The sequence below is a fragment of the Cryptotermes secundus genome, unplaced genomic scaffold (genome assembly GCF_002891405.2).
Source record: "Cryptotermes secundus unplaced genomic scaffold, Csec_1.0 scaffold443, whole genome shotgun sequence".
In the NCBI taxonomy this organism is placed as follows: domain Eukaryota; kingdom Metazoa; phylum Arthropoda; class Insecta; order Blattodea; family Kalotermitidae; genus Cryptotermes; species Cryptotermes secundus.
In genome coordinates, this window is record NW_019731576.1 from 269,134 (window position 1) to 291,324 (window position 22,191).

General features: G+C 38.1%; 1 protein-coding gene across 6 annotated transcripts in view; it reads right to left on the minus strand.

Annotated features, from left to right (window-relative positions):
• LOC111867135 (meiosis regulator and mRNA stability factor 1) overlaps positions 1-22,191 on the minus strand; it is a 97,912-nt gene that overhangs the window by 60,182 nt on the left and 15,539 nt on the right. For 5 of the 6 annotated variants that reach the window (XM_023856679.2, XM_023856680.2, XM_023856678.2 and 2 more), the window contains 2 exons: positions 21,423-21,546; positions 11,331-11,500 (listed from right to left, as the gene is read on the minus strand). In XM_023856679.2, the coding sequence (XP_023712447.1) occupies positions 11,331-11,500; positions 21,423-21,546 (294 nt within the window). Of the gene's footprint in view, positions 1-7,679; positions 7,831-11,330; positions 11,501-21,422; positions 21,547-22,191 lie in introns of those variants that run through there. The other variant, XM_023856684.2, reaches the window with a different exon arrangement.

Consider the following 22,191-nt stretch of genomic DNA (forward strand, 5'->3'; position numbering starts at 1 on the left):
CACTGCTAAAGGTATCCTACGACTTCCACAACATTGGCAACAGGTTCTACACAATGCTGGTGACTACACTGGAGGACAATAAAACTTTGAAACATGCATCTATTTTGTATCAGTTGTAAATAAATAGTTACCACTATTAAAGTTCCAACCCTCGTATAATTTGGTGATAGTGTATAAAATGATTAAAGTGAGCAAATATAATGCCCGCTCCCCCTTTAAAACCAAAAATTTCTTAATATGAATCCAAATTCCCACATGACAATTTCTTCCTCTTACTATTGTGTTTCTGAAAATTATCCATAGTCATACTTTTATTTTAAAATTCCATCCTGTTTTTAATTAAAACACAATGTTTTGGAGAATTGATTCTGTCTCTGTCTTCAGATGGAACCTACTCAGTTGGTCCCAATCAATACAGCAAGTTCCTATCTCTGGACACTTGCAGCAACACAATATAGGGCGTACAAACCAACAGCAAAAACCATGTGTGTATAAGTTAAAACAAATATTACAGATTAAAAAAAAAAAAAAAAAAAACTCCACATGTATAAGGCGACCAGCGTACTATCAGATTAATGACATCATTAGAGAGAGAAAATCTCTGTATTCTATCAACATAAGCAACTTCATGGAACTGAGCCCTTTGTGACAAGCTGCCAGTTGTGCAGCTACTCAAGAACTTCCCAACATTTTATGCAGCCTGAAGGTTCAATACCATGTTCACAAGAGACCTCCACTGGTCCCTATCCTAAGCCAGATCAATGCCGTCCATACCATCCCATCCTATCCAAGATCCACTTTAATATTATCCTCCCACCTACATCTTGGTCTGCCTAGTGATCACTTTTCTTCTGGCTTTCCCATCAATATCCTATTTGCATTCCACTTGCTCCATCTGTGCTACATACTCTGCCCACCTCATCCTCCTTGACTTGATCATTCTATAATTACAACTGGCAAAAAGTAAAAGTTATTATGCAGTTTTCTACAGCCTTTCATCACTTCACCTCTCTTCAGTCAAAATATTCTCCTCAGCACACTGCTCTCAAACATCTTCTGTCTATGCTCTTCCCTTAATGTTAGTGAAAAGTTTCTCAGGTAAAATTAGTTTTCTATATTCTAATTTTTATGCTTTTAGAGAGAAAACAAGAAGACAAAAGGTTCTGGACTAAACAGTATCTATCATTAATTTCTTAATTTCCTCCCAAATCAAATTTCAATTTTGTACTGTCATTTCCAAATTCCTGAACTGTGCCACATTCTCAACATGTCTACTAGCTATCCTAATGTCATGATTTTGACCTGCATTCTGTGATGAAACATCAACTCATACTTAGTTTTCTTTGTGTTTACTTCTAGACCTACCTCCTTATTAGTAACAATTAAAGTTTGTTTTCCTTTATGGTATCTATATTATCACCCAGTATATTCACATCATCAGCATAGACCTGCAGCTGATGTGTCTCTCTTAATTTCAATCCCATCCCATTTTCCTAGCCATGTTAGCTGGGCCCTTGTCACCATGGCATGGCACGTCCTCAGATTGCAGATTGAGGAGACAGCCTCCAAATATGGAGGGGAGCTGTGAATATAGTGAATAAGCAATCACTGACAAAATATGGTCATCCAACTTAGGGGATGGGCGTAGCGGCCTCCGTAGTCTAGAGGTAACGTTCCCAACTCATGACTCGTGGTACGCGGGTTCAAATACCCAGCGGAGGTCGTTGAATTTTTAAGGGCAGAAAAATTCAGGGAACAAGTCCTCCAGAAGGGACTTTAAGCTGTGTGTCCCGTGTCGTAACTTTACGGCACGTAAAAGAACCTCATATCCCCAAAGGGGATCTCTGAGCCAAATTCCAGGACGTTTCCCACCCAACAATAGTCTCTAAGGCCTCTGATAGATGGAGGAAGCATTATAGACACCGCTAAGCAAGTGGCCGAACTCGCTTGCTCGGCGGGACTGATGGTACGCACCATTTATCGGTAGGGTAGAGACTGGCAGAATATCATAGAGGGAAGCACAATAGATCAAACTGGTCGTAGTGCATGGGGAAACCCACCCTCTCTAAATAACTAACTAACTAGGGGATGGGCGTGGAGCTTACAACTCCTCCGAATTAAATGCTCTATTCATTACTGAAATATTAAGGAAACAGAGCATCTAATTTGGACAAGGTATAGGCAGCTTAATCTGTGAGGTCCAAACTTCAGCCCGCCTTGGGTATGATGTTCTGTTGGAGGATTCGATACATGTTGAAAAAAATCAAGACGTTTGACATCTAACTAGGTAGGAACCTGTCTTGAAATCTCTAAAAGATACCACGGAAATCAGAATTCTACAAACTAACAAAGGAAACTGCATGCTATTGTTGAACGAGTCCCATATATAGAGAGAAGCTATCCAGTCTACTAGAATCATGGGTTTATGAAACTCTACATAAGGATCCCACATCTCGAATTGAGAGAAAGACACAAAATTTTCTTACCAAACACAAAATTGTCTTTCCTTCTGCCTTCAAACATAAACTGACTCCTTCCCACAGTAAACCACATCAGCTCTATGGACTTAAAAAAGATGCACAAACCTGACATCCCCCCTAAGACCAACAGTTAGCTCTACTGACTTTCCCTGTTATGTCCTAGCAGATTTTCTCCATAAGATCCTGAGTCCTGTATCTGGCAATGCAGATTCCTTTGTGAAGAACTCAGAACAATTCATAAAATCAATAAAGGATATCAAACTTCAAAATGAAGACTGGCTTGTAAGTTCTGAAGTTGTCAGTCTTTCCACCAACGTACCAGTGGAAGAAGTCTTACAGGTCAAGGAACAGACTCAGTATGGATCCTTCTTTCCAAGAACACTCACCTCTAGAAGTTAAATATGTAATGAAATTACTGGACATCTGTTTAACAACTATATACTTCAAGTTTGAGGATAAATTCTATCAGCCAAAAAAAAAAAGGCATGGCAATGGGAAACTTGCTATCTCCACTCTGAGCAAATAGCACTGGATTCAGCAGAACACAAACCCACTATATGGGTCACACACATTGACGACAATTCCATGGTATTGCCACATGGAACAACAAGATTGGGGCAACTTCTTCACCATCTCAGCAGCATTAGACTTACTATCAAATTCAGAATGGAAGTTGAAGCTAATGGTACCTTTCTATTCTTAGATATTTTGGTCATGAAGAGGGGTTCTAAATTTAAACTGGAAACGAAATGAACAAGAAACCTACACATACAGGTCGTTATTTGCAATTAAAGTCCATCCACATCACATGACAAGGGGAGTCATTCACATTTTGATTAATAAAGCCAAGGTCATATATCAGGATGAGAAGGATTTCAACAACAAAATTAAGAACATAAGACATGATGAAGCTATCAAGAAGTAGCTGTCCTTCAGATACCATATACCAGGGCACTGCCACCATCCCACATGTCAAGGGTATCTCTCAGAAATTCATACGCATTGGAAAATGCTTCAACCTCAGGACCATTTTCAAAACAAATCATACACTCCGTGAAACCATGACGAAAACTGGACAAGTTGGAGATGCCCAGCAGATGAAGCAGCATGTGTACAATATCCCATGTGACTGTGGCGGATGTTACATCAGCAAAACAAGCAAAACAAGTACACATTAAGGAGCCCACATCTCTGATAGATCACTGGATCACTCATCCCAGCTTAGGCATCTTTCCCATCTGGACTCCCATTATCATAGCAGAAGTCAGAAAACTCCAACTCCATCCAGTGTAGATTAAGTTTGGAAATTGTGTCTTTATGTTGGTACCCTACAGAGAATTTACCTCTCTAGTAATAACATCTATTCTGATGGTACTCCAGTGCTAACCTTTAAAGTTTTTAATGTTTGTTTTAACTCTCCCAGATGGTTTGTGTTGTGTTTGCTTTGTGTACCCTATTTGTGTTGTTGCAGGTGTCTGGAGACAGGGACTAGCTGTATCAACTGGACCCAACTGAGCAAGTCCCACCTGAAGACAAAAACAGAATTCAGTCTCCAAAATGTAAGGTAAAATTGTCCCTGTGCTTAACTATGCCACAAAGGCATTTGGGGGAATGGATGTATGGAGCCACACTTATTGACCCTGGCACTAGTTGGAGGTGAGTGTCAGTTTCACATCCCAGCCGCTTTACTCTCAGGGAAAGTGGCCCAGTTCCCACTGGACAGAAGTCTGGGTGGGCCCCAAAGCTGATCTGGAGGACGTGGAGAACAGAAAATTCTTGACTCTACTGGGACTTGAACTCTGACCCCTCAGTTATCCAGCCTGTAGCCAGTTGCTATACTGACTATCCTATTCCAGCTCGCTGCCTAGAAAATGTTATGTTTTAAATACAACAGTACAATGGATAATGTTCAGAAACACAACAGATGTACTAAAGTACCATCATCACAAACTTTTGGGTCTTACTCTTATTCTTTATATGCTTGCTTGCCTAAACTCCAATTGCATTTGGTCGCTGTGTGTGGAATATGTCATTACTTAATTCAAAAAGCACCCATATCGTGTCAGTATAACCATTGTATCCGGTGTGTACCAGAAGTGCCAACATAATTGGAATGAGGATATTTAACCATCTTCCTATAAATATAAAATCATTATCGTATAAAATTGAATTGTTTAAACCAGCATTAAAGATATATCTTTGCTCGTGGTCATTTTATTCATTAGAGGAGTATTTTAATCAAAATAATTTGTAAATACTGATTGGATGTAAATGGGATTAACTATATGTTATGATATGGCTTGATTTAATGTTACACCATGTATCTTTTTATGTTTTGTATGAGATTGTATAAGTTTGACTAGCTCTATATCCTATGGGTGCTAAAGCCCCTGTACAGGATTTGTGGAGTTATTTAATAACAATAAAAGTTAGGTTAGCCTGAACAAAGTTTCCATTTGAATTACTGGATGCAATAACAGCTGCACATAAGCATGACAGCAACAGTCACTCACTCCATATTTAGTTTCTGTAGCATTTTCAACTTAGCAAGAAATGTGTAACTACATTTTTATATACGGAAACAAAATAAAATGTGTTTTATGTATCAGAAACTAAAAAATAGGTTAGCAAGAGAAATCCAAGGGATCAATCTCACCAGAGTAACTACTCTAAAATATATAAAAGTTTCTAATATGAATGACTGTTTTATAACTATAAACGGCAATTAAAACCAACACAGAAAAGGTATTGTCTTGTCTGCAAAATCTTGCAACAATGAAGCTAGTGTATAATGTCTTAATTAATGCCTAGGTCCAATCCAAATTATGTCATTCACTCACTCACCAATGGAGCTGAGCACTTCTTGAGAAGCCACCAATTGTGCAGCTACTCAACAACTTCCCAGCATTTTATGGAACCAAATGGTTCATTACTGTGTGTGCAAGAGTACTCCACTTGTGCCTATCCTGAGTTACATCAATCCTATCCATACCATCCCCTTCTATCTCTCTACGGCTGGTCCACATTAGCGAGCCGAGGTTTGAGCCAAGCTTCGAGCCAAGCCCAGTCGCAAGCACATGTTATAACTTTCCATGAAGCTCACAGTTGTTTGCCAACTATGGATGTGTTTAATGTTCGCAAAAGGGTTCGGCTTGTTAATGTGGACACAGCCTAAGATCCATTTTATTATTATCCACCCACCTATGTCTCGGTCTTCACAGTGATCTCTTTCCTCCTGCCTTTCCCACCAATATCCTATATGCATTCCTCTTTTCCCCCATTGATGTCACATGTCCTGCCCATCTCATCCTCCTTTACTTGATCATTCTTTATATTTCGAGAAGAGAACAAGATATGAAGCTCCTCATTATGCAGTTTTCGCCAACCTCCTGTCACTTCATCTTCCTTCAGCAGAAGAATCATGAGATAGGCGGGGCATGTAGAATGAATGGGGGCAAAGAGGAATGCACAGAGGATTTTGGTGGGAAAGCCATCAGGAAAGAGATCACTAGGAAAAAGAAGATATAGGTGGGTGGATAATAATATAATGGATCTTAGAGAGATAGGATTGGGTGGTATGGACTGGATTGATCTCGCTCATAATAGGGACCAGTGGAAGGCTCTTGTGAACAAGGTAATAAACCTATGGGTTCCATAAAATGTTGAGAAATTGTTGAGTAGCTGTACAACTGGCAGATTCTCAAGAAAGGCTTTTCTCCATGGAGTTACTTTGACAGATATTGACAACAAGAAAATTATTCTGAATTTCTTAAACAGTTATACTAGATTCAATACCTGCAAACAAAATGGCCCATTTACATTTTAAAAAATTGTCCACATTGCAAGGTCTGATGTTCTCACAGTGGTGACTGAACTTTACTGCCTTTTGGAATGTGATGCTATGTATGTAGGAAGTGAGGTATTCACTCATTATGAAGAGTTCTACCTTCTGGGATATAACGTACTACTGTCCACTGAAAGTCAACCAATTTTGAGAAACACGTCACCTCCATCTTCATGGTCAAAGAGCAAAGCCAAGAAGGAAACCAGCACAAAGCAAGCAGAGAGCAGAGCCGGTTTCTTGCTTGACTTAAGTCTTCAACACTGAAGATGGAGGCATTATATGCCTCCAAAACGTTCTTGGTTCTTGACTTTCACAAGAATACACAGTGTTACATCCCAGGTGACTGTTTTTATTTTCCTCACTCTTTAAGTGCAGAGTACATCAAAATAAATACCAGTCTTGCCAATAACTTTTTTCCCATGAAGTTCAATTTAATATGCATAGAATGTAAACTAGGGGAAGATTGAAATTTCATATAAAAATCGAATAATTTTTAAAAAAGACAGCTCATTCTATAAACACATTTTAAACCACTTTGGGCATTGTACCTCAGAAGACTTTTTAAGAACTGCTTCAAGATTTCTAACATTAGTTTTCTTCCTGTTAAAGTCATATTGGGTGATATCACAAAATACACCCACATGTGCAATAAGATGATATGTATTTATGTACATACACTACATGCCCACAACCGCTAATTCAAACTAAAACATTTAATATAACAGATGAAATCCAACTATATACAAATTCTGCAAGTTTGCCAACTATTTAGGGGAGCACATGCCTAAACAGAATGAAATATGACAATGTTCTCAACCAGGCAAACTTCGAGTAGTGTGCATCATCATGTTAACTCCCAAACCTGTTCATAACACAAAATGCTGCAGCAATATAATAAAAATGAAATTCAGCATTATAATTTAATTTCTATAATAGCCACTAAACAAAACAAAATACAAAATTCTAACTCCTATCCTGTAACAGATATTAATATGAAAAAATTACAATTTCAATTCAATTTTTATAACATCCATTAACATAAATAAAATTAAAAATTTGAAATCCATTTGTGTAACAGATACTGAGAAAAATAAAATAAAAATTTCTAATTTCATGTCTACAGAAGTCATTAATAAAATAAAATTCAAAATTCTAAATACACTTCTGTAACAGCCATGATATAACTAGGCAAATGATGCTTAGTTGTCGGGCCCTCATTTTTTCTTTCTTTCAGTGCATAAGCATGCAAACAAAACCCCACATGCTTTAAAGTGACAAAGATATATGTTTTCTTGTGTCTGATACATATTAGTAAATTATACTAGTTTACCACAAAATACAATCTAAAATCTAACCTCCCTCTGTTGAAATATGGTGGAAACATTGTTCTTATCCAAACCAACCCAAAAAGAAGTCTAATTTATATTTTGAAACTGATATGTGAACTATATATAGCTGATATCATCAGTCTGGATATCAATTTAAAACACACAAACCACTCTGAAGTCATAGGCACAACTAAGAGAAAGGAAATAATGACATATAACTATGGAAAGGTAGGTGGGGGGGGGGGAATGTAATGATTGGTTGACAGTGGTTGGACAGTGCTTCTGCCTGCAAAAAAGGCCTTGTAAATGATTCTGTTCTGAGAGAACCTGAAAGAAATCTTGTGAATGCCATACCTCTCTGCATTTCCCATAGCAATAGAAACTATTCCTAAGAAACAATCTTACTGAAGGGAACTGGCCCTGATATCTCGGCAAAATATAATTTATAAATTTTCATAATAAAACTGTACAGCTACTTCCCTAGATTTATCACATTCTGGGAAAACCACCACCATCATATTTATTTGTAAATGGGACACTATCATATTTTGGAAAAATTATGGGTGCTTTGTGCCTTCATGATATACAAATCCACTTATTTTCAGATGCCACTACAATCTGACTTTCATATTCACTCACATGTATAGTTGTCTGAAATCAGGTTCTGTGAACTACTTCAGATAAAAAAAATACAGCCATATGGTGGGATGGTCTATGTTCAAAGGTGTATACATAATGGATTGACATTAAATGACCCTCATGTCAATTTGTCCATTGTGCACAAGGAATAAACAAAAGGCCAATTTATTTTATTCCATATAAATGTTTACTGTCAAAAACACTGCCTTAAAATGTATCCACATGGGATTTACACCTCAAATTCCACTCCAAAATTATAGAATAACAGAACTGTTTTCTTTGAAAAAATTTGTTTCCACGACATGTTTTATAAAAACAATATACAAAACAAGTCAACAGAATATTCAATTTATGTACCGGTATTAGTACTGATTTTTCAGCACTCCTGAAATTAAATTCTATGCAACAGGAAAAATATCCACCAGGAAACTGCTTGGTGCTATATGAATAAACTTCCATTAAGCCATAAACTTGTTACTGATGCTCTGAACGCAAAAATTGCTGCAGTTGCTATTAATGTAGAAACCTGGGGTACTTCTTGATAATGATTTTTCTCAGCAGCTATAAAAGCTTCAACATTTCCTCCAAACAGAACACTTAACACTACAATTAGCTGGGTTTGAGCACTGATTTTGGGGTGCACATTTTTCAAAGATACTGCCTGGATTCACAAGCCATTAAACATCTTCCTTTATATAGCAATCTGGATTATTCAGCACTCCTCCCATGACAAAGCAGACCAGTCTGCTTTTACCGGTTCTCACGGTCTCTTTGCTTGCGGATTTCTTATATTTTTCCTTCTACCCTGAAGATGGAGGCGATACATTCCTCCGAAACGTCGGTTAACACCACATATACACGGTGCCAAATCCCAGAAGACTGCTTTCTTTATGTAATAAGTAACTCACATAATTTTCTTCAAAAGGAAATTCACTTTCATTAATTAAACCAAGTAAGTATTAATGTATAAATGTATGCCACATGATTCAATGTTCTTGTTCCTTATTAACTCACTACTTACATAAGCCAAACCTTAACTTCCTCTATGTACAAATGGGGGAGATTAATTTAATGTTTACAATTTCAAACTGTTAGAGATGTGTGCATATAGAAGTTACATAAGCTGGTAATAAGATTTGCAAGCCAAAATAATTGCCCACCTCTTATCTGTAGTTATGGCATTAGAAATAAGCAGCAATCATCAAAATTGACAGCATGTTCAGTAAAACCAAAATGAAGCTAACTGTTTCGCTGCACCATGCACATTCTCAACAACGGCCAGATTATTAGACACACATCGGTTTACTAATGCTGAATTACCTATGTAAAGTGTTTCATAAATAGCTGCAAAAGTGGAAAAAGAAGCCTACTTTAAAGGGGATTAATTCTGCATGTCTAAAGTTTTCAGAATTTCTGCCTCAATACTTCATGATCAGGTCTCACAGACTATCTACTCATTAGATCCACAACAGCGGGACATACCGTATGTCCAAAAAGTATCCGACAAAATTTATTCCGCTGTAAGTAACGAATGGCCAAAGGGGTGGGGAAACTGAGCGTAGTGGTAGGAGGGACTTTCATGCACATGCGTGATATTTTGCTGACTCGCAACACTGCCAGATGTGTCTGTGGCTGCCAGATAGCAAAGTGGTGTAACGCGTGTTAGTCGCATTCTCGTTTCGCTCAAGATGACAGAACACTTGGAGCAGCTATACTGCATCAAGTTTTGTCAGAAACTTGGTGATACCCCAGCGGAAACAATTTGCAAAATTCAGCAGGCTTTCGGCGATGATGCAATGGGGGTCACTCAAATTAAAGAGTGGATCAACCGCTTTAAACATGGCCGTACGTTGGCAGACAGTGAGCAGTGTTCCGGGAGACCCTCAACGAGCAGAAATGCTGATGTCATTGAAAAGGTGCAGACACTGATCATGTAGGACCGTCCTTTGGCCATCTGTGAAGTTGGTGAGGAGGTTGGGATCAGCAGAGGTTCCGCAAACACAATTTTAACTGAGGATTTGGGCACGCGAAGAGTGGCGGCAAAATTTGTGCCCAAGCTGCTTTCGCCATAGCAACAACAACACCACCTTGAGGTCGCGCAGGACATGCTGGAGTGTGCCAACAGGGATCCTGTGTTCCTGAAGACTGTGGTCACTGGTGACGAGTCCTGGGTGTACGGATATGACCCGGAAACCAAGGTCCAGGCATCACAATGGAAGCATCCAACATCCCCAAGGCCCAAAAGAGCACGACAGGTTCGGAGCAATGTGAAGGTGATACTGACTGTTTTTTTCAATTACCAGGGTCTTGTGCACCATGAGTATGCACCATTAGGCCAGACTGTCAATAAGGAGTACTACCAAGAAGTCCTCCGCCATCTTCGTGATGCAGTACGGCGCAAGAGACCGGAGCTGTGGGATGCACGCAACTGGCAGCTGCATCATGACAACGCCCCAGCTCATTCAGCGCACCTGATCCAGGGTTTCCTGGCCAAGCACTGCATTCCACAGGTTTGCCAGGCTCCCTACTCTCCTGACATGGCTCCTTGTGATTTCTGGCTGTTCCCAAGATAGAAGACACCGCTAAAAGGCTGCTGTTTTGACAGCCGTGAGGACATCATACAGAATGTGACGGCACAGCTGCATGCCATTCTAAAAGAAGCCTTCCAGAATTGCTTCCAGCGATGGAAGGACCACTAGGCTAAGTGTGTGGAGTCACAAGGGGCCTACTTTGAAGGGGATTAGGTATTGTAACCACCCAGATACAGAACTTTTTTTCCCCAGCCCAAGGTCGGATACTTTTTGGACAGAGTAGTATCTGCATGTTAAGATTACTAAAAGTTAGAATGAAACTTCCTCACTGGAGGCACAACCAAGAATAGGTCAGTGATTCTCCAACAGATACTGAGGTTGAGATAGTGTGTTGGGCGTTCAGGCTTATTGCAAATAATAGCGTTCAAACTTAAGATGTGTTTCTAACAGACATAAGCAATAAAACCTGTTCACCCATTTCTACATCCTCTAATTCATATTCTCTTACCTTGCTGCAAATTCACCTGTTGAGAAGCGGATGGTAGCAGTGGATTTTGTAATGGCCACAACTCTTCCACCACAGTTTACAGAGAGTTGTTTCAAGCGATTCCTGATGCGACTTTGGTCCTTGTCCTCAGGTAGATTTGAAACTATTACTTCCACTGGCTTATTACTTGACTGGAAACAAATGGGATTTAGGAGAGAGGTCTATTAGCTAGGAAAGACAGATAAGAGGCCAAACAAGAAAGAACAACAACCATGCCTTGAATCTGTTTAGGAAAGCATATCTGACTATGCAAAAAAATATATACACTGAAAATAAGGTAGAAAATGTAAATAGGATGAGAATAAAAGAAAATTCTAACCACCACATTTATCTGAACACTACACACAACTTTTGTTTAAATTTTTCCTTTTGAAAATATGGTCAACCTGTCCAGAATTTTCAACTATAATTGATATTTACATATAAGTGATCAGAATAGATCTTGTAGTGCTGCAGTCTATTATATGAACAGAGGCAGATAACTCAAGCAATGTGAAATATCTCACTAGTTTGGTTTCACAGTATGTTGTTAACATAGTGTGAGTGCAATGGTACTGAATCTTCAAAAGTTTATGACAATGTTGATCATGACATAATTATGTTGGACACTACCCACTGTGATATAAGGCACATACACGATGCTTCCAATGCTGAATATGCAACATAAACATAAGAGCTACAGCTATTACTTAAGGTGGCAGACCAGAAATTACTACTTTATTATCCATTTCACAATATATTACTTACTACTCTTACAATATTGTATATTTCTATGAAATAACTAATGGATGAAAAGTTAACTTGTCAAAAGTTGTTACTGATTAGCTCTGTTGGTTACAAATGCATCTCTTAGGACTAAAGTAAAATATAACCTGAATTCTAATCAAGGGTTCTTTGAAATCACAGCATATGATCTGAAAACAATGTATCTGAACTTTTAATTCTGTCATGGAACAAATCTTAGATCTCTAAAATGTATCCCTCTGCCAACAAAGTTAATGTATTAAAACTGTTTGCACAACCGCAAAAATAAATATCTAAAGGTTTAACACTGCAACTACAAATGTCCATTACGGAACTCTATCCTGAGCTAGCTTGATCCAGATCTCTTCGCAGTCTTAAATAAATTCCAATCATGTCTTTATCTCAGACATGAGCTGATTCCAGGAGGTTTGCCTCCAACATTCCCATGAACTTTGTCTCTTACACATACAACTTGGACATACAGTATGCTGATCTTACACTACCTTTGCATTTGATATAAAATTCCTTGTTTCAAATAATATGCAAGGAACTTCCACATACACTGCACAAGAGTTGTCTTCTTATATCAACATTTCCACCTCAATGATTCAGGTGTTTACAATAAAATTCTTGTATACACAACTACCAGTACTCTCTGCCTGAGAAACTTAAACCAGACATTCAAATTTTCAAACTTAAAATAAACTCCAGCTAGACATTAATTGTGACTTACAACTTTTCATCTACTTTAACCACAGACCATAAAAAATGTGCACTTACCTCATGTATCTGGTCATACTAATTGTAAACCTGCAACTCGAAACTATTCTCAGGAAAACTAGGAATCATCCAATTATGAGATAGTAACTCACAGTGTGCAATAAACTTGTTTCTACATTGAGAATCAGCTCAAATCTATTCACCAGAGTGGAATTTTTTCATAAGCAAAGATCAGCAGTTAAGAATAAAAAATATTTGAAGCTCAAACTCATACAAACCCATAAAAATTCAAGTGTTAAAATTTAAATACTATGCATGTCACACTAAAATAATCACATTCAGTGAAACCAAAACAGAGCAACTACAATGGCATGTTCATTACAGCAACAAAACAGCACTAGAACTGACAATTTCTTAACACTACATATGTGAGAAACTATCAAAAAAAGCAGGGACTTTTCCAGCATAGTTGCCATAATGAGTGATTCATAATTATCGACCACAGTTTTCACACATTTGGCTCCAAATGTATCTGCATCTTCCTTCTGAAGTTATGTGTGGCCGGCAGTCCAGAAAAGTCCTGTCAACCCACCCTCTGCCCTATCCTTGTCAAGGAGAAAGTATGCATTCCAGAATGTCAATTAAAGCAGTTTATAACCTCCAAGTTGTATTCATCAAGAAATCTACATCATGTGATATCCTCCAAATTTCCTCTTCATTCCAGTATTTCACTGAGTACTGAATCACTTGACTAGTTACATTCTACTATAGTTCAAGGAGGCACCATGCAGAACCTTCCTCTCCTTGTCACAGAGGTTTCCCTCGCCCTGAGCTTCCATTGGACTAGGTTCAATGATGATATCACAGAATACAACTACATGGGTTTAAGGTTTTGTCCTGACCTAGAACTACTATGTTTCAGTTGGTGTCAAATGCGATTTTTTTAAAAAAATCTCAATTATGGCAATGGAACAGAAAACCTTAGACCTAAATGCCAAGCTTGAAATAATGTATCTATGCAAAGTCAGCAGCTCATCAAAAAGCAAAACATGAAGGTGGCATGGATTAACTTTTTTGACATTATTTATAATAATGAAGAAGCGAAAATATGATACATACTGAACCTAAGGAAACTAACATTCTTATCGGTATCTTTATTTGGCAATCTCAGTCTGCAACTGTGTGATAAATATGAGACCTCAGTCACCAGTGTAAAATCACAGGTGCATGAATTACAGATGGTACTACAAATCTTACCCACATGTTATAATGTGGGTCACTTCCAATATTAATGTAACTTGAATATGTTCATTTCATTAAGTTATGAAATTAAACAATTACAGGAAAATGTACAGTTTATATGGCACTATAAAGGCTGTTACATAACTATCTCTTACAACCCAAAAAGTATTCAGCATGTATTCCAACCATGGCATTTAGAACCATTCATACTATACTAGCATATGTGGGTAAGTACAGTATTAGTGTCATTTAACACTTTGCAGATCGGTGGCATATTTTTATGCCCATCGCTTTTAAACATGGCAGACCGGTGGCATATTATTATGATTTTAGGACACATTATGTTGAAACACACTATACCTTGCACTGGCGCCAGGCATGACTGGTGCGTGATAGACCTCTTGAATGTTTTCTCTGTAGTCAGTAACTTGATCTCGCTGTTTTCTTAACCCACTATAAACGAAAATGCTTTGCTCCTCTTCAAGCTGTGTGTGTCAGCCAGTAGTTAGTGGTGGGGTATGGACAAGGACAAATTCTTCTCCGATGAGACAGCTGACCTGCCTTGTGAGACGCGTAGTTATGGTGATTGAGAGAGGGGCAGTGACAGGGGAGAACAAAGAATTGTGGCCAGACAGTAAAAGTGACCGTAGCTCTGACGATAATGGGGATAATAACATTGCGGGGACACTAACAAATCTAAAAAATCTAAACCCTGATTCGAAATTGAAATACAAAGCATTTCTGACAAATGTTGCAAAGGCCTGGGCTACAGACCAGATGGTGGCGGCAGAACCAGAGACACACGGAGACTTAGTGCGACCGGGCCCATACACTCCCACCCCACGCAGGTCTCATGTGGACCCCCCAGGGCGACTCTCGGGTGATATACAGAAACATACCCTCGTGAAAATAGTGAAGATTGAACAGTCCAAGGGAAAGCATCCTTCTAGGCAATGCCGTGTTTCCACAGTTCACAAAAAAAGGAGTATGTCTACATTTGCAAGTTCTGTGTAATGCCACTTCACAAAGGGGAATGTTTCCAGAAATATCCCACTCTCAAGCACTTCTAGGAGCATTGGTAAGTGTTCTCCAAAAATTTTAGTTCATAAAATTAATTAGGAGATTTTATTTTAATTTTTAAAGTGAACAGTGCACAAGTTAGGGTAGTAGGTTTAAAAATGCCAGTCCACAGAGTGATTTAAATATTTAAATTGCCGGTCCGCAAAGTGTTAAAATGCTTCATATATTACATCTGTTATTGAAAGTCAATGCATTTATTCCCATGTATGTATCTACTAAGAATTATTGGCAGAAAATGGGTGGGACTTGTGAGCATATAGCAGATGGGACTCTCGCTCATAAGAGCAGTTCCTAATCAGCAATTGTTGTTTGAGAGCAGAGAAAGTTTATGAAAAAAAAAACCTTTAACGCTTTGGTTTAGATAACGCTAATAACAACACAAGCAATGAATCATGAATATTCAACATAAAAAAGAAACATTCTTCATTATTTTCATATTCCCATAACCACTCCAAAGAAAAAATATTGTCGTAGGCACATTAGTATTCAAATTTTGATGCCACACTGCACATTATAAGTAAATTGGAAGTTAGGAGATAAACATACAGTTATACATTATGAGATACTATGGATATTCATTAGAATAATCGTTTTTGCAAATTCTGTAATTCTTGTAATATTCACATTGTATTGCACTTCATAATTACATCTTACTGCAACAGTAACAATACAGCCATTACTTTAAAGCCATCACAGTACAACTGCACATGCAAAATTATAGCAAGATATTAAAAGCAACTAAACAGAATTACAACAACAGAAAACTTCCAAAGTTAATGGTGAACAAGCACAATGAACACAAGGAAAGAGTTTATTATTTCACATTAACTTATTTTTCTTGTTTTCTTTTAACCCTTTGACTGCCATACAGAAAATATCTCTTTGCCTAGGATATTACAGTCTGTAAACTAAGCTAAGTTTTATGTACCTTCTCTCCTTCAAGTGTATTGTTTCTGGAGAGAGGTGAATATTAAGGTACCTGTTACTGTGAGAGTACATCCCATTGTTGACATTGTCAATGCTATGGACAAATAGCACTCTTTAAGAGCAAAAACTGCTTTATACAGAACTTCCTCCTGCCAGGATGAGTCATCAATGACCTTCCCGAGTTTACATATTTTTAAGATAATTGCATTATTTAATATCAGTGTTATTTTACAAATAGAAGTGATGATGAAGGTTAAACCCTAATTTCAAGCAAAAAAACATGCAAAACAGCATTAAGCACATATACATACAATTTAACCCAGAGGAATATAACATGCCATTGTACCAGCAATGAAAATGTGTGCTATATACACATCTTAAATTAATTTAGCAAACTACATGATAAAAAATAATCACACCCTGCTCTTGCACACATCTCATTATTGCTGAAAGATGGTTTGCATACAATGGACACAGTTGGAGAATGGTTCAATACCTTCTGCACTGGAATTTGACAGTACTGCAATATACAATTCTTTGTATTTTTTTGTATGACAAGTGTTCTGAAAGTATTGCACTACTTTTGGATTACCTTGCATATCAGTTACTAACAGATCATATTCACATGTGGTGATAAAAGAAAAAGTTTGCCATTGCATACAGGTCACACTGATATTTAAGGAAGGAGATCTGGTACTATTAATATTCCATAAGAATTTCTGTTGAACTGGTGTTAAAAATTTCCATTTCAGAATGCACACACTATTCAGTCAGCACAGTCACAATTCATGCACTTGTATTTATTTTCAGCAGTTATCCCTTTTACTTTTGGGTTGACCAAAGTTTGGAATGACATCATCTATAGCCTTCAGCAATATGTGTAAAGTATGTGGGGCCAGAACAATATCTTGATAAGTTAACAATGACTGAATATGCAGAGGGAAACCACATCACAGCAACAAGAAAAATCAGTAAGTGAAAGACATTGTACATACTTTCTCATACAGGATTGACCTAGAGTATGCTACCTTGGAAATCAAACTGGTTGTTGATCAGTAGACCACTGGTGGTTGCTGAATACCAAACAACAATGAAATCTGCCCCACTGGTAAAGCTGGTTTCAAGAGAATCAACATTTTGAATTTTGGCCTCTAGTGTATGTACTACTATTCCCTCAAGATACCAACTATAGAGATTTATTTAGCGAGGTTGCCTCCATAAACTACTGAAATTCAATCAACATCATTGGCCATTTTTGAGAAAACTGACATATTTTTGGGACCTTATTTTTCTTACCTCAAATGTTCATATTCAGTGGGCAGACATATGACGGGTAAACTTTTAAATGCCAAATATTAATAAACACATCCAACCATTCAATGCTAGTGAGGTACACATCTGTATATACAAACAGACAAAGAGATGATATTTCAAAAACCACTTTTTCATATTCAGGGGTGCTGAAGATGTGTACACTGTCAAAATTTCAAGACTTATATTTTCACCATCACAATACTTCCTTGTACATACTGAGTATGTGAGAAAGTACGAAAGTTGGATGTCAATGAAACACTGGAGACACCTGAATACAGATGAATAAATATTTATCATGTGTAACTTCAGTTTTCAATATTTTAGCCAGGTTATGCTGAAACTCTTTCAATGTTTTCAAGTACACTGCAGTCACTGTCTACCAGTTGGAAGTAGAAGCAACCAAAATACAGCAAACTTATCATTATTAGGCATGTATGGAGAATGGGGTCTGCTAGCTACATAAAACTGTCAGTTGCATAACAAAAGCTCTTACAGAACCCAATACAAAATGAAGACAATGCATTTTCACTTTAGTTCCTACATGGGAGTCTTCATAAGTGACCTAGCGGTTAAATTCAAATACCATCTACTGAAATAGCACCTATGTGACGAAGGATGGCCAGCACTGGTAGTTGTAGCTGGGAGAACTACTTCAAAATTTCCGTCACATGAATGAGAAATTCTGGATGCTTGGATACTGACCAACCACAAGCTCGCTGTATTTATAGATTCTGCCGTGAAGGTAAAAGTGGGGGGATAAAGTAAGGTGTCATCCAAAGGGAAGGGTCTATGTGGTTAAATGGAATGGTTGAAGGAAAAGATGTCAAGCAAAATCTTCATTCTAATGGATGAAACTGTTTGAGAGTCTGATCGTTTCAATGACTTTCCTAACGATCCAGGAACAACAAATGTGGTTGAGAACTGAGGATTTCACTGCAGTGCAATACTCATTGGGTCTTGTTGATGTGATGCCGTGTAGGCTGGTAGATGGTTACCAGCATTTCAGAGGAACCTGTTGCCTTCAACTTCAGGGCTGTAGTGGTTCAGTGACTGTCAGTTCTCTAGTCTTGTCTCTCTCATATGATCTGATATTTCAGTGGATGCATGATGGCCGGTTTAACCAATGCACCACTCTGCCTCAAGCACTGGGGACATCATAAATGCCAAGACTTTGTGCTAGGGACTGTTTGTTCTTCATTGATCTGAGACAGCAATCAATATGGTTTAATCTCCAAGGAATGCATCCTGTTGTGTTAACTTATATTGATTGTTTATTCATCACAACACAACAACCCTCATTCACATCAACTGTGTGGAACAAGTTTATTGATTTCAATAATATCCTGCTACATATTTCAGCTTATGAAAAGCCATCATCAGGCAGAATAAGTTATTAGTGTATACTTACCTGATGACAGCTTTTCATAAGCTGAAACATGTAGTAAAATACTGAAATCAATAATCTCATTATACACAGTTAATGTGGAAGAGATTCTGAGGGTTGTTGTGTTGTGACAGATAAACAAACAATTAGTACAGTTTGGTTTAGTTCTTTCCTGAGTTTCCTGATATATGGGATATATGCCACATGATATCACTCATCCATTTTTCCATTACCATCACTGTTCTTGTTTTTCTTAACAGCTCAAGAGTCTTTCGTAATGTTGTTCTAGGAGAAACCACAGGCTAGGAGAATGGAGTTACTATGCCGTGGTTTAGAGGCCTGGCTGGATTAGTAGCAGAATCTTCCTGCCCTGTCCATCTGTATACATGTGTGAGTCTCCTCTCTACTAGCTGTCATATTCATGATAAATTTCTACAACAAAGCCAACAGAACTGTGCTCATGAAAATAAAATGCTGGCATAAATGTGCGAATGATACATTCACTATTTGGCCATACATACCATCTGCCCTAAGAGACTGTGACCATGTGAAATCCAAACATTCCAAATCAATCAGCATTACTGGGCTCTTAGACTTTGTCCATTGTCCAGCATTATAAAAATCTAGAGAACATGTTTTGGAAACTTGGCCTGTTTCCATCCTCAGGTGAGGCAGAAGATACCTCCTCTGTTGAATCCCTTAGAAAGAGCCAACCTCAGTCACTGGACAACCCATGTCAGCATAACTACAGCTACATGCATACCTGACAACAGGCTTTGTCAAAGGGAGATTACATCTTTCTAAGGGACCTAACAGAGCAGGTGTCCCCCCTTCTTTTTAACTTGAGGACAGAAACAGATCCACCTTCCAAAACATTGTGTTCTCTTGTTACCTCCCTTCAAGAAAGCCTGGTCTCACATATGTATAGAGCTGTAGTTATGCTGACATAATGGGATAGGTGTCTCCCCTCTCACCTGAGGAGGGAAAGAGATCCAGTTTCCAAGACGCTGTCTTTTCTAGTTTTTTAAAATACCAGACAATGAACACAGTCCAAAAACCCAGTAATTCTGAGTGTTATTTATACAGCATCATTAAGATCCATGCTCACCAAGGAACCTGATATAAACAATCTTAGTCCAAGAAAGACAAACAGCCCCAACACAAAACTAGCACTTATAAAATACCCTGCAGCCAAACCATCCATCACATACCTTCTTAGAATATGAGAACATATAAGGGACACCTGACTAGCGAACAAATGATCAGGAGCAGCAGCCAAGATCAAACACAGTGCTGACTCTGTCAAAACTGAAGCCCTAATAAACATTCATACTTTCCAGCTCCATAACATCAAAGGAGCCAATGAAACAGTCGGATATAAACTGAGGGAAGTCTTGACACCATCCCCTTTCCTCTAACCATTCTTCTTAACCGCACAGCCCCTTCCCACTGCATAGCACAACACTCCATAATCCTACTCTCAATCCAACTGTGAGACCCATACATTAATCTGTTTTCTTTTTCCACTTTTCAGCCACTCTAAAGATGGTACTGCAATGCATGCCAAAATATGACAACAGTTTCAATATATGAAGCAACTAAACCTCAAAAATTGAAATTATACAACAGATACAGACCATAAGAACCAAAACACAAAAATGTTCCTCATGCTCATCATTCTGAGATTTAAAAGTACATCACTTCTAGAGGTCAAAAGAGGAAAATGGTTGTAATGTTTCTAAAAAGAAAGCATCAGTTTAAAGCCAGTGAAATAGATTGCAGTGTTAAAAATTCCAATGGTGGAGTTCACAGCAAGTCAGAAAGATTTAATCAAGCCTACATTTTCAATAAGACCATGCACCTTTATTCAGCTGTGTTTCTCTTACTCTTGTGGAGTTATATTAATATTATATTACATGTTTCCAATGAACATCTTTGTTTGGAATTCCTGAATAATTATTAGAAGTGGCAACTTTAGCGGATAGAGAGTGTCACGTGGGCAGCACAATGAATCCCCATGGCCATTAAATTTCGACTTTCTAGAATGGAGCTGCTACTTTTCCAATCAAGTAGCTCCTCCATTATCCTCACGAGGATGAGTGGACGCTGTTCCAGACCCGCTAACTTCGCTGACAAGCAGTGGTCACTCGGTCAGTATAGTTTGCTTGCAGACTAAACCCAGTATTTTTTTATAAGAAGTATTTAATGACATATCTCACTGCATGTAAATGCAGTGCTTTTAGCAGTTCAATGGCAGAAGTAAAGTACCATGAAATGGTTCATTCAAATATGTTTTATATTTCACCATAAAAAGAAACCCTGATTTAAAATGCTATTTTAATATTTCTTTTTGTTTTTCATTAAAACATTTTACAACTGGCCTCTCAATTTCAGTGACTTACTTTACTGCTGTAAGAGTCACATGAACTAATGGCTTGTACATTAAATCAGACGCCTTGCAAAAGGTGCATATCATTTTTTTCAGCATTTCACAAACGAGAACTTGTGCTGAAGTCATGCCCTTAACCCTGAATGGAAAGTGTGACCTACATGCATGCAAATACACCATAAGACACCATAGCCGGGAATGCTGGAAAAACACACCACTGGCAATCTTCACATGCAATCCACATCATGAATACCTTAATAAAGCCACGCAGTGGCAGATCTTCCATCAAGATGTTAAAGTTGTAGTGTTCAGAAGCACACAGGATCAAGGCTTCAGAAGTAGAACTGTTGTGCAGAAGAATTACACGAAACTTCTTCCTGTGAAAAAAACACACATTTTAAATAACTCCATGGTAAAAAGTATCCCTTCAGCAGTCAGTGGTTATTCCGATCATGAAATTTCCTGTTACAGAATCTAGAGGGTTATCACCTTAACATTTTTTTACCATTTCACAGTTTTGCTGGTGATTAGCAGTGGAAAACTGAAGAAAATCAGAAAAAAATGTGCTCCTGTGTAAATTTCTTTCAAAGGTAATGCAGATAAATATTTCTCAGAATTTTTCAAAATGTTGGTGGCCCAACTAAACATTATGATTTCTAAGTAATGTAATAGGACTTCAATGTGTTAGCATTAACATCTTTAATACACTGAACAACTTTCCTGTGCACAAATTAAGTCACTTTCTTTCAGCAAAAAGGTACATATGAAGGGGGACCCAAAAATAACCGGAAACGACCTGTTGCGCGCGCATGCATTGTAGTTACGAGTTGTGCTGCTAGGTGGTGTTAGCTGGGGGTCTCCCGCGACTGTTAGTGAGCTGGCGTCAGTCTGAGTTAAGTGGTTTGTCTGTGGTGCTCTGTTGTGTGCGTTCCTGTTTCAACCCTTAGGCGATTAGTGAGATGGCCGACCAGAAGGAACAAAGAGTGTGCGTGAAATTTTGCTTTCTGTTAGGGAAAACTGCA